The sequence below is a fragment of the Fusarium poae genome, chromosome 1, assembly GCF_019609905.1.
Source record: "Fusarium poae strain DAOMC 252244 chromosome 1, whole genome shotgun sequence".
Taxonomy (NCBI): Eukaryota; Fungi; Ascomycota; class Sordariomycetes; order Hypocreales; family Nectriaceae; genus Fusarium; species Fusarium poae.
The window spans coordinates 9,299,776-9,312,601 of NC_058399.1; the positions used below are offsets into that span (position 1 = coordinate 9,299,776).

Below are 12,826 nucleotides of genomic sequence, written 5' to 3' on the forward strand. Positions count from 1 at the left end.
AAACGCCATGCCCTTCTTCAAATTCCAATTGACCCCAACTCCATGCGTGATAAAATGTTAAGCAATAAGAAATGAAACACAAAAGGCAAGCTCGTTATTGCATTTCAACATCCCCAGAAGTGTCCATGCGGTCATGTGGTTGCATTTGCATGCGCTGCTGTGCTTGCTCTTGTGCAATGAGTTCAGCAAAAACATCGTCATAGTCTTCCTCTGATAGTGTAGGTGACAATGGTCGCTGAGAGGAAATCATCTGCTGTTCTTCGTAAGATGCCAACATTGCCTCAAGCTGCTCTTCCTCGTCCATCATCATCTCATCCTCCTCAGGGATTGGGGGTTGTTCTTGGTAAAAAGTCATGGCCTCTTCAATGTCTGCTTCGGTAACTTCTGGAGCATCATGTAATAGCTGTCCTCTGTCGGCCAGGTAATTTGTTTTCAAAAACTATGGCTCAAGTCAGTTACAATGGTATGAAAACCTCAAGCTCCTATCTTACCTGTCCCTCAATGTCTCTTCGTTGCCAAGCCTTTTCTTCACGGCTTTGCTTTACATTCTGAAGAAACTGTCGTCGCCTACCATCTTGTACCTCCTCTCGCTTGCGGTTAAGGGGATTGGGCCGCGTCGGACGAGAAGCAAACTTGAATTTGGGAGGTTTAATGGGAGAAGATTGAATTTGTCGTTGAGAATGCGCGTTCCGATCGATTGGCGATGACGCGCGAACAGGTGAAGAAGACAGAGGCGATGAGATGGCTGGGCGATGGTCCCAATTACCGGTGAAGATGGGGGTAGGAGCAAAAGACAGCATGTTTTCGGCTGTTGTCTTGTGAGTTGCCTGCTGCATAGAATTGCGAATATACAATATTGAGAAAATGTCGTGGGTCAGCTTGTGTGGTATAGAATTCGTAGAGTGGCGTGGTCGTGTAAAGAGGTTTGACAATAGACGCGATCGCGGGTCGCGGTCGCGCCATCACGTGATCATACGCGGACTGGGTGCTAATCTTTGCTATCGGGCGGGTGGCCAATTCGCCTCCCCGAATATCGCACCCGGCCCAAACCGAGCGATGGGCCAGGGTGGATGGACGGAGGTTTATCGGAATCGGCACACCCAAGCAAAAAAACTGTCGATTGATTGCTTTGCCTTGGTCTTGGTTGACGACATGATCCAAAATTAAGCCTGATCCTAACTCTACAGTGCAGATTCATGTTCGCTGTTCGCTCCTTTCTTTCGTTGGCCGTCTCTGTTTTAGAATGAGTAACTACATCTTACTCCTTAATATTCTACCCTATTAAAGCCCCTCAGCGGCCAGATGAACACCTTTTCTGTCTCGGCCTTTGCGACCCGTATCGCCGCTCGACCATGGACGTGCTCGACTTGTAGAGGCCAATTGCTCCGTGGCAAGCCTTTGCGCTACATCACTTCCCGAAATTTTGCTTCTAGGAAAGGCTCGAGGGGGGGACAATGGCCAAAAATCAGGTCCCAGACGACCTTTGTTATATGCCTCGGCCGGTGCTGGGACTATAGGGGCAACCGCACTTGCATTAGGCGACGACATCAAGAATAGTTATGAAGCAGCGGAACGTACAGGGCAGAGTTGCAGCTGCGCTCGCTGTTTGTATCAACGAGTATGTTGCCACCTGGTATTTGGCACAAATGATACAAGTCTGACGGTCTGAATAGTTATCGAACAACCTTGAATGCGAGAGAAACGACCAAGGATCATGACGAACAAGAAAACATGCTAAAAGCATGCCATCAACGATGCGCCGAACGAACCCTTATCGTATTGGAAAAGAATGGAGGCATCTTCATCAAACTTGGTCAGCATCTCGTAAGGATCCATCCACCTCTACGTAAGACTCAGAGAGCCTTGGGCATGCTAACAATCTTGTAGAGCGCCATGAACTATCTTCTGCCTTCTGAGTGGACCAACACGTTTATACCGCTACAAGACAAATGCCCTGTATCTTCACTTGAATCCATTGAAGATATGTTCCGCCAGGATACTGGAGAGGAGCTTTGGGATTACTTCTCTGATTTCTCTCCTGAGCCAATCGGTGCTGCCTCCCTTGCACAGGTACATTTAGCAACCATCAAGGGTTCGGATCAAAAAGTTGCAGTCAAGGTGCAACATCCAGAACTACAAGGCTGGGCACCCTTGGATCTCGCTCTGACTCGGTATACTTTCTCGACCTTGAAACGATTTTTCCCTGAATACGACCTCGAATGGCTCTCCTCTGAGATGGACGTTTCCCTTCCTAAGGAATTGGACTTCCAAGAAGAGGCCAACAATGCCCGTCGTATGAAGGAGCACTTTGCAAAGATACCACAGTTGCCACTGATTATTCCCGAGGTCATCTGGGCCAAGCAAAGGATCATCGTTATGGCTTGTGAAGCTGGAAGTCGGCTTGACGATCTTGAGTACCTGGACAAAAACGGAATCGATCGTGACGAAGTCTCGGCCACCTTATCCCGCATTTTCAACGAAATGATTTTTGGCGACGGCGCACCATTACACTGCGATCCTCATGGTGGTAACATCGCGATCCGCAAGAACACCAGTCGTCGAGGTCTCGGTCGTGGGCCAAACTTTGATGTCATACTGTACGACCATGGACTGTATCGTGATATTGAACTTCCTATGCGAAGGTCGTACGCCAAGATGTGGCTCGCGGTTATCGATGGTGATATGGACCGCATGAAGAAGTATGCTCACGAAGTTGCTGGTATCGAGGACAAGGACTTTCCTCTTTTCGCCTCGGCAATCACTGGTCGGGACTACAGTATCGTCAGCAAATCTGGATCTATTCTCGAGAATCGAACAGCCGACGAGCAGAAGACAATGAGTGGTGCTCTGCAGGAAGGACTGATCGTCGATCTCGTTCAACTCCTCAGTCGTGTCCCCCGAATCATTCTGTTGATCCTCAAGACAAACGACTTGACCCGCAGTCTGGACGAAAACCTTCAGACTCGCCAGGGCCCCATTCGTTCTTTCATGATTCTAGCACGATACTGCACGAAAACCGTTTTCCATGAGAAGCTTGAAGAGATTGGTCAGAACGGATCGCTCTTGTGGCCTCTCAACGCTGTACGAGTGGTCGCTGCATGGGTCGGCTTCATGCGTGTAGAGATCAAGCTGGAGGCTTTTGAGTTGTGGCTGTTTACAAAGAGATTGCTGGGTCTGGGAGGCGGAGAGCTCTCAGGAGCGGCGTTCCAAAAGTGATAATAATGAGTTAGAAGATATATTGATATAGAGCGTACATAATCTGCCAGCCTGTGCATTTAAAGATCAATAGGTGTAAATTATTATATTGTGCCCATCGTTTCTCGCCGATGGTTTCCCCAGTATAGTTCAGGTTTCAGGGGCTAATTGGTTTATAAAGGAATCCGGAATTCATGAATCGAGAAGGCATCATTGAACGACATAACGAAGTGCCATTTCCAGAAATTCTTAGGCAACTTGGACCTCGATCAAGGATGTTTCAATGAAGGTCCCTCTTTCTTCTACAAAACTTTGCGTTGTCCGTCTCCTCGTCCAATGAGAATGATTTACGTCTTCTTCAAGGGGTTCTCATACACGCACAAAGACAGTTCTCGTCTTACCTGATGGTTTCGTCTCAATTTCATGACTGATGAATACCATCAGGACAAAATCAGCCCCTCTTTGAAACTACAATGCGCACCACTCCAGCGGAGAACAGGCTTGTTGCTTCTACCAGGTACTCGAAATGGCGATCAGCTTTGGCATTTTTATAACAAAATAACCTCGGTTCCGTGGTCTACTTGGTTACGGAGTTCAATCCCGGGCGAAACCACGCTTTTTGTTTATCTTAACCGTGGTCATATCAAAATGGCGAGATGTCTCGATTCACATTTCTACCCTTTAGTAGCCATGTGGGAAAGAAATGGTTGTTCCAAGACATGACCGCAGTGTCTTTGTGCGCAATCTGCAGAGTTGACAAACGATAAATGACTCTCTTAGGGTTTTGCTCGAAGAAAACATAGTCTACACAGTGATGTCTGGTCTAATAAGTGTCGTTACATAAAGAAATAACATTGATAAATAAATACACGTACAACGCCTATGGCATAGCTTCCCCCATGCCTTTGTCCAAGCCATACGCCATGCCGGGATATTTGAACCTCAGGATATTCCATTCACATGAACCCAAACTCCATTCTATACCAGCTTACTCAAACGATCCCTTACCCAACAAACCACCCACGACTCCAATTCTCCTTTCAGCGCCCTTGACCTTCCTCTCTTCTCTCTTTCGCTCATTTTGTTCGAGCTTCGCTCGTCTCTCACTGTCTCGCGCAAAGGCATGCACGCCGCTCTTCTTACTAGCCCCCTTCTTGATTTTAGCCTCTTCGCCGAATCCACTGGCCGGCATTGAGGTACCAGAGCTTGGTGTGGAGGCCGTGCCAGAGACAAATGAGTTGGTTGTCGCACGACGCAGAAGCGCCGGCACCTTAAAAGACGAGCTCGATGCTGTTGCAAAGGCAAGACGGCTGCTACTGACGTTGGAAGAGCTGTTGCGCTTTAGGGTAATGCGATCAACAACTACAACACGGCCACGGCGAGGGTTAGATTCGTCGTTCTCATTGTCACCGCGAGCTTGTCCGTGAGCTTCCTCTTCGCCTTCACTGTCTGATCCAGCTTCTGTGGCGGGAATAATAGAGCCATGGGGCTCCTCTAGCAAGTCCGATAGAGTCTCGCGCACTTCGCCGATGTTGGAAGGCTTCTTGCCATCCTTGGTTCTACGCAGATAGGCAGGTGCCCGATTACCCGCAGGGCCAAGAAGCCTTTGAGGTTGGCTATCAGGAACAGTTCTTGTCTTGCTACCTTCCTCATCTTGAGACTGGGATTGGGAAGACTCGTTGGCTTCTTCAGGTGCATCCAAAAAGTCCATCTCATCGTCGCTCCCTCTGTCCTCGATGGTTTTGAGGAAAGCTTGGTTACCAGGATTTTCGGCAATTTTCTTGACCCGTTCATCAGCGAATAAAGCCTGTTGCATCTTGGCGAATTGTCGACGTTTCATCCTTCGACGAGCTTCGCCATCATCGTCAGAATCGTCGAGATCGTATCCCGCGCCGCGCTTGCGACGAAGCATACCAGTCGTGATGTCCTTGAAAAGTTTCTCGACTTGCTTCTCATCCTCTACACGCTCTCGGTCGCTACAAAGTGTTAGAGTCATGTCAATAGTGGCAAATAGGTAGGAACTTACGCATAGAAAGCAGCAAGCTTAGCTTCGTCAACATCATTACCAGCAGCATCATCGATAATCTCTTTAAGTGAGGCAACGGATTCGTTGTCACTGTCCTCACCGTCTGCACCACCCAGACCAGCGTACTCATCCTCGGATTCCTCAGCCTGATCCTGAACCATCTCCTTGGCCTTGCTTTTCTTGTGATCAAACTTTGCTTGAGCCTGTTTCTTCTTTGTTTCCTTGGCTCCCTCCATCAATATATGAAAGGTAGTGTCAGGCTTTTCTGCAGCCATTGGCTCAGGTGTCTCCTCAATCCGCTCAGACGCATCCATTCTGCGACGAAGGCGGCCACGGTGAACTAATGGCGAGGCTTGTATTGGGTCCTCTTGGTCAACCACCATTGTATCCACGGTGGAGAATGGCGCCTCGACAAATCTGTTTTTCAGGGGCGTTTGGTGTTGGAGGCCCTCGTCCTGAGTGAAGTCTATCATGTCAGATATTTGTGTGCTCTCCTCCCGCAGCAGGCTATCAAGACTTCGCATTTGAGACTGAGAAAAGTTGAGATGAACGCCTTGAGTCGTCTTTTGTGTGTCGTCCTTCTGACTGTCCATGACCATGTCTTCCATGGGCTCGTCCATGGTCGCAGAAAAGTTGGAGTCGGGGAAGTGGTCGAAGTCAGGCATCATGGACTGAGTTGGACCGTTCTCTGCATCAACCTGGCTATCGTCCATGGTACCAGCAAAGATCTGAGTAAGTCCAAGACCAGCCGCTCCCTGTACAGGGAGACCAGGGATAAAGTTCTTCTTAGCTGAACGCAGTACAGATCTAGGCGCTGTGGGGGACTGAGTATTTGGGACTGTGGGGGAGGTGTGCAGGGTGGTTTGTGGCTTCGGCTTGGGCGTCATCTCAACCGAGTTCTCCTCTTCGTCATCAGTAAGAACGATAGGTTTGCGGAATCGTCGCTTGCTCGCCACTGGTATATCGTCGCCGTCATCATGAACATCTTGGCTAGCGACAGAAGCTGCATCATCATCCTCCTCGTCAGCAGAAACCTCGGACTCTCCGTCTTCAGCCTCTCCTTCAACCATAGAGTTAACGTCTGCTTCATCATCCTCGTCCTCTGATCCAGATAATTCGACCGCAGATGCTTCGGCATCAGCCTCGTCAGCAGAAGCCTGATACTCTTCGTCGTCGCTGTCATCCCACGCCAGAGGATCAACTTCGCCGTTCTCTCGCTTCTCCTTCTTGGCGGCAGCCCGTTCCTTCTGCATGATCCTCTGCGCCTCTTCCCTATGCTTGGCGACGATGTCGTCGACTTGCTGCATCTCGCGCTCGCGCTCTTCGGCGGTCTGAACAACTACACCTTGGGCTTTGAGCATATCCAGTCTACGGTCACGTTCCACCTTGGCCTGTTGTCGAGCCTTTTGCTGGAGGTACATCTGCAGCTCGCCTGGCGTCATACCATGGTTTTCGTTCTTTCGTCTGGTCTCCTTACCTGGAGATTTAACCTGCGCAAGGGCGCGTAGTGTTTGAATCGAGTTGGGTTCTTGAGCTTTCTTGGTGGGCACCATGTCGAACACAGCTCGAATTTTATCTTTGGTCGTGGTGGTGATTTCCAGTTCATCATCGGAGCCTACCAAAGTCACGTTGGCCCTGACAGGTGGAAGTTTGACCCGAAATTGACGTTTAGGCTTTTGAGTCGGCTGTGCATGTTCGGTTGTTGTCTCGATGGCTTTTCCTTTGCCCTTATTTAGCTTGGGTTTGGTTGTCTCGGCGAGTTCGTCAATGGTTGGCAAATCGAACTCGTCGTCTTGAGCAACAGGTTCGGTGGGCTGAACGGTTTCCTTAGACACAGGGGGGGAACTTGGTGGGGTGTCCGCATCATTCATTTCGACATCGCTGTGAGGCGTTGGTCCCCTACTCGAGCTGGCGACTTTGGAATCTGTTCCGCCTGCCGGTCTGAAGTTGAATCGCTCAAATAAGCTACTTTTTGAGATCTTCTTTCTTGTCTTTGCCTGATGCTTCAACTGCATGTTTCTTGACATTCTCTGAGTCTCTCTGTTCATCTCCTCAATGGCTTTCTTGCTGGCTTTCCGAGCACTGGGTCGCCCGGTTTGTGTCAGGCGGATTCCACCTTCATCATCAGTTATGCCAGAATCATCGTCATCAGATGCCATCTGCTCAATGTCTTGAGCGAGTTTCTCTTGCTTCGCACGCTTTTCAGCGCGCTCTGCCTCTTTGGCTGATTCTTCGGCGCTTTTCTTTTGCCTTTGGCGCTCAAGCAGTGCTGCCATTCTGTCGGATTTAATTGAGGGTAAGTCCTCATCAGAATCTGAGTTATTATGGGTTGACTTTGACGGTGAAGGGCGAACAGGCGATGATTCTATGAAGAGTCCTTCTGGACTGGGGCTTCGCGAAGTGTTTCTGGCGGCTGATGATGAAGGAACTTTGCGGGTCGGTCTTCGGCGTCCCACAGGAGTGTCGTCTTCCGATGAAACATCAGAGATGTCGACATTATGCTCTTCCTCTGCTTGTCTATCCTCTTTCTCGTCTTGCTCGAATCTCTTCTTTACACGATCTCGAGCGGTGGTGTTTTGGTTGGAGTTATCTTCTTCTAGCTGTGGCGGTTGAGTAATGCCTTGCATTGCGGCCGCGAGCTTTCCTCGAGGTCTATTCCTCTCCTCCTCCTCCTCCTCCTCCTCATCGGACGCGTCTTCATGCTGTGTTGGTCGTTGTGGTAGGTCGATACATTGTAGCGACGCACCCTTTGTGGTCCTTTTTGAGGGTGATTCTTCTTCATCACTAATATCGATAGCCGCGAGTTCAGCTTGCATCCTTGATCGTGGTGAGAGCGGTTCGGGAAATCCGCCCGATGATACGGGGGTAGAGGCTCGGGAAGGAGTAGCCATTGCGAGAGCAATGGTGCTGTATTAATTATATGCTATAACGAATCAAAAGAAGTATAAATTCACAACAAGTTTATTGACGATTCGAAGACCAAAACTTGAAGTGAAAGGATGTTAATGTGGAAGTAAGTACATTGAACTGGGGTGGAAAGGGCATGTCCAATGTAACTTAAAAGTGGGGAGCTTCAATTACGCGACGCGCGGGCCATTGCAGGCGTTGGCGTGGAGAAACGCGTAGCAACGCATCAATTCCGCGTAAAGTTGCTACCCGCCATGTATTACAATTCAATTAAACCCCGCGACCCCTGTAGTGACGATCTTGATGGGGCAATTAGACTTCAACTACAAACTTACATCATTGGCCTGTGTATCAAATTCAAACCCAGTACCAAAAAGGTCACCATGACATATTGAAAGGGCTGATATCGAGAAGAACGGCGCATTCAATTCGTTGAGATATGAGTGTGAAGCTACTTCGTCTCTCCTCTACTTTTATAATTTTATGGTTTCATAGTAATTTGAGCATCCGGTAAAGACTGTCCATAGTATCCTCCTCTTCATAACACCCTGTTTAGCAATGTTAAGAACTGACCTCAGCAACTAAAAAAGCTTGTGCTCAAGAGTCATGTCAGACTCAGGCTCAAGACCAACGCAAGCCCGGAAAATGTTGGTCAGGGCAGCGCGCTGCTTGGCAAGAGCGTTGACAACAGGAGTGCCAGGGGGTGTCAGGGGGGCCTTGAGCATGTAGCTGAGGACACTCAGGACACTGTGGAAGCTCTTGTATTCGGTGGTAGCAGTGCCGTCGGAAGACACGGCCTTCCACTGAATACGAGACATCATCTCGGCAATGATGACCAAGTCAATGATCAGGGGAGAAGCGAGGAGAGAGTCCTCACAGATGTTGAAGAGCCTGGCATTGTTAGCTGTTACTCTTGTTTTCAGAAACGTTGCATCAACTTACGAAATGGTCTGGTGGCCACCCATGAAAATCTCGGCGTAGTACTCATCAAGGGCACGCTTATTGTCTGCGACGGCAGGCATGTACTTGATCACAACGCAGTGGTCGGGGTGCTCGCCCTTCTTGTAAAGGACATGATTGGCCTCGACCATGTCATCAACGACGTTGGACTTGGAGATCTCCTTTGAGCGAAACTGCTTCTGGGAGCTCAAGTTCTTGCCGTCGTTGTTGCCAAGATGGTTGTAGCTGGCAATGGAGGTCAATTTTATACCGGCGTTGATGAGGAAGTCAACAAGAGCAGACTTCATCTTGGTCTGACCAGACTTGAAGTCGTCGCCACCAATGAAGGCGTTGTGCTTCTCGGCAAGCTCAATAGCACCAGGAACGAAGGTGTTCTGGGGAGAGCCATTGATGAAAGGGGCCTGTTCAAGGATACAAGCAACGGCAAATACAGTGGAGGGGGAAACCTCCTCATGTCCCTGCTCAATGGCCTTGAGAAGGTTTTCGGCAGTATCGTTGACACCCTCGATCAAGTCGGCGTATCGCTCAGTGTTGGCAGTCCACATGATGATGACCTTGTCAAGGCTGTTCTTGGCTTTGAAGTCACGAATATCCTGACGGATCTTCTCAACGTGCTCCCAGCAGGCCTTGGTTCCCTCAAGAACGTTGTCGGCGCGATCCTCCTGGTTGGCAGCAATGAAATCAGGGTAGTAGATGGAGGGGAGGGGAACCATTTCCGCCATCTCCTTCTTGACCTGGGCCTTGAGAGTGGGCTCAAGAACCTGAGCGCGGTCCATGGCCTGTGCCAGGTTCATCTTGCTGATGTCCCAACCGCCGATGACCAAGTCATTAGGGTGGACCATGGGAAGGATGTTGTGGAAGGGAATGTTGACCTCCTGGTGAGTCTTGGCGTCATGGCCGAGCTTAAGGGTTGAGCTCATGACAACGGAGCCGTAATAGTTGGACTCGCGAGGACCTTCTTTGGTGTCCCAAGCGAGCTGACGGCGGTTGGCGAGGATACCAGCGGTAACGGTGGTGCCGTTGTTGCCTCCTAGACCGACCAACATCATACCGACCTTGGGAACCTGGCGGTCGACCTTGAAGTCATAGAGAGTCTCGTTAGGAGTAGCAACATACTTACCGGTGGCATCAACTTCAACCTTTGTAGTGCGGTAGGTGTATCGAGAACGGATTTCCGCATCCGTGTAAGTGACGTTGGGAGAGTTGACGGTGAAGAGGTCCTGGGTAGCGGAGGAGCCTCGGCCGTTGTATGCCAACCCGTTTGAGGAGCCCGTGCCGACTTCTGCGTGAGGGGCCATGGTGTTTAAATTGGCTTTAGCTTGGAAGCTTGCGGTTCAATTGAGATTGGACGGGTTTCTTTTTGTGAATAGACCTTTACTGTTCAAAGGTCGAGTCCGCTGAGCCTCCGGAATCGGCTGAGCAGCGGGCTCCTGCAAACGGGTGATGCGTCCTGTGAGGAGTTAGAATTTGTTTATACGAGCAATTTTGAGCCGGGTTTATCTGGACCAACATACGAGTTGAGGAGATTGGAAAACGTCTTGACGACTGTAGTGACCAAAGGTCTATGCCTTGGTCGTTATAATAAGATTGATAGAGTTATGGAGGGGTGTTGCGGTTTTGGCGGGGTAGCGGGGCAGACAGATGTCAAAGTAAAAGAGGTTTGGTTAAAAGAAGAAGAGGGCGTTTTGAAATTGTTGATTTCTTTAGCTGATTGTAAGTTGACGAAGATTGTGGGTGAAGCAGAAGAGAGAGAAGAGGGAGAGTTGCTTCGGGGCTGGGGAGGGTTCAAATATAGAAGAGTCGTCCCTGGGCCTACCTACTAAGTATCCAGCTCGGGTAAGAGACGTATTACGCCAGTGTACCTGGCCTTTCGGTAGGTCGCCGAGCTTGGCTTCAGGTACTCACAGCTTGGCTTTGGTAGACATTCGGGCGGTGAGGACCACAACGCGTTGTTAGTGGGGTCATTAGTATTCTAGCGGCTGGGGAGGCGGAGAGCTCGGAAGCATCAAAAGTGAGCTACTGTAAAGCTACTGTAGGTTTTCCATGTACGTTTGTGGGCACCTGATATGAGGATGGGGACGAACAAGCGAGCTTCCGCGTCCTCCAGCTTTTCTGTCTCTTTTTTCCCGCATTTTCTCCCACAATTTCCCACAAACCGACCCCATGAGTTTTGTCAAGTTACTTTTCTTTGGTGGGGGGGACCTCAGGTTGATCCATTGTCCTACCCTTGACCTAACCTCAGTGTGTAAAAACAAAACAAAACAAACGACTTTGTTCATATTGGATTTGTAGATCCTACTACACAGTAGGGTTGTTCAACAAAGATCATCACCACATCCTCATGCAGCTTGACACCCCCCTGTCGTATACATAAGTTACAGCGAGAACCATTGGCCTAAGCCCCTGGCGTTGTCAACATCTGACTATTCATCCAAAATGTCCGTACTCTCTTCTCTTGGTCACTTCGACCGGAACCCTAGGTTAGTTTAGTCTAGCTAGTGCAGAGCGTCACAAAATGGGCTGCGCCTGTACAGGGCAACCAATTGACATGTCCTGCGCTGTCGATGCCAACCTCCTTGATTGGCTTGGTTTAGCCCTGCTCGGAACCTCTATTGGGCATGCAATTATATCCCTGTGTCTGTTGGAATCTTGGGTAATAGACCAGGAAGGACCCTAGACGGGTAAAGAGTCTTGTGCAACACTGTACATACTGTAGATTTCAGCCGTGGATGGCTTTGATACTGGACCACTTGGTTGCAGTATAGAGGAAAAGATGCAAGGAAACGTTGGCGAAAGAATAGTATGTACAACTTTCTCGACATTAGGAGATCAGACAGACCAGGTTTTGTTTTGTTTCAACGGAGTGTTTCGGTGGTAAACCTCGTTTGGAGGATAAAAATGGTTGGGATTATTTGTTTCCGCGTTGTCAGAGACCAGAGAACCCATTATTATCCTACAGCGGTGACTGGAAACTAAGAGACGTAGGTATGTAGACGATCTTAGCTGTTGATGGTAACTCACTGGACAAACTCCTATCAGACACGTATACTTGCATCGACCGGGTATTTAGAGCCTCGAAAACTACTGGCCTTTCACCTTATCGCTGCACTTTGCCGCTATTATATGTGTTATTGATGCAGTTGATCTTCCGGCTTTTGTCTCTAGCCGATCAACTACAACCAACGCTAGCCGAGCGAGCACCTTGATATCGCGCAATCACCAGTCGGTTCTGTGGTATAGGCAGTTAAGTTGGTCCCTTTGAAAAATGTGTTTTTATTGCATTTGTGTGTTTGCAATTTGATGTTCTGAGAAATGCCCCATTCACATGTAACACCGAAGTGTCACAGGAAAGTACCTCAGCCGTATGGGATACTGGTTGAACCGAAGATCCACCTGCAATATGTTGAGATCGTCTGTCAGAAAATCCTAGCGTCCACCACATCCGCCCTCACCGTCTAACCGTCGACAATCTAATGCACGAGGTTCTGCTTCAAAAGCCGAAACATGTCGTAATGATCGCTTAGCGGAGGCCTCAGTTCTTGACTCGAAGTGATTTTCTCTTGACAGTTTAGTCAGTAACTTCCGGCCCCGGAGTCGACAACAACAAGAAACATTACTCAAACAACGCATTGATTTGGCATCTGACAGTGTCTTGAGTCTCAAGTCTGGCCTGGGCGAAACATGGCTTTGAATGCGGTTGCCAGGGGCATTCTTTTCTGAATCACCAAGACCAGTCGA

At 49.2% G+C, this 12,826-nt stretch overlaps 4 protein-coding genes across 4 annotated transcripts; 1 reads left to right on the forward strand and 3 right to left on the reverse strand.

Annotated features, from left to right (window-relative positions):
* Positions 1-94: 94 nt before the first annotated feature.
* On the reverse strand, positions 95-800 carry FPOAC1_003013 (uncharacterized protein; the record flags this gene model as incomplete). Its single annotated transcript, XM_044847585.1, has 2 exons — positions 95-439; positions 492-800. The coding sequence occupies 2 exons, from the start codon at positions 798-800 to the stop codon at positions 95-97; spliced, it is 654 nt and encodes a 217-aa protein (XP_044713501.1).
* Positions 801-1,559: 759 nt separating this feature from the next.
* FPOAC1_003014 (uncharacterized protein) lies at positions 1,560-3,216 on the forward strand (the record flags this gene model as incomplete). Its single annotated transcript, XM_044847586.1, has 3 exons — positions 1,560-1,618; positions 1,674-1,824; positions 1,888-3,216. The coding sequence occupies 3 exons, from the start codon at positions 1,560-1,562 to the stop codon at positions 3,214-3,216; spliced, it is 1,539 nt and encodes a 512-aa protein (XP_044713502.1).
* A 967-nt stretch (positions 3,217-4,183) lies between these two features.
* On the reverse strand, positions 4,184-8,112 carry FPOAC1_003015 (uncharacterized protein; the record flags this gene model as incomplete). The annotated part of the gene is made up of 2 exons (XM_044847587.1): positions 4,184-5,171; positions 5,222-8,112. 2 exons carry the CDS (start codon positions 8,110-8,112, stop codon positions 4,184-4,186), a joined length of 3,879 nt encoding a protein of 1,292 aa, XP_044713503.1.
* A 597-nt stretch (positions 8,113-8,709) lies between these two features.
* Positions 8,710-10,386, reverse strand: INO1 (Myo-inositol-1-phosphate synthase; the record flags this gene model as incomplete). The annotated part of the gene is made up of 2 exons (XM_044847588.1): positions 8,710-9,019; positions 9,071-10,386. The coding sequence occupies 2 exons, from the start codon at positions 10,384-10,386 to the stop codon at positions 8,710-8,712; spliced, it is 1,626 nt and encodes a 541-aa protein (XP_044713504.1).
* Positions 10,387-12,826: the final 2,440 nt, after the last annotated feature.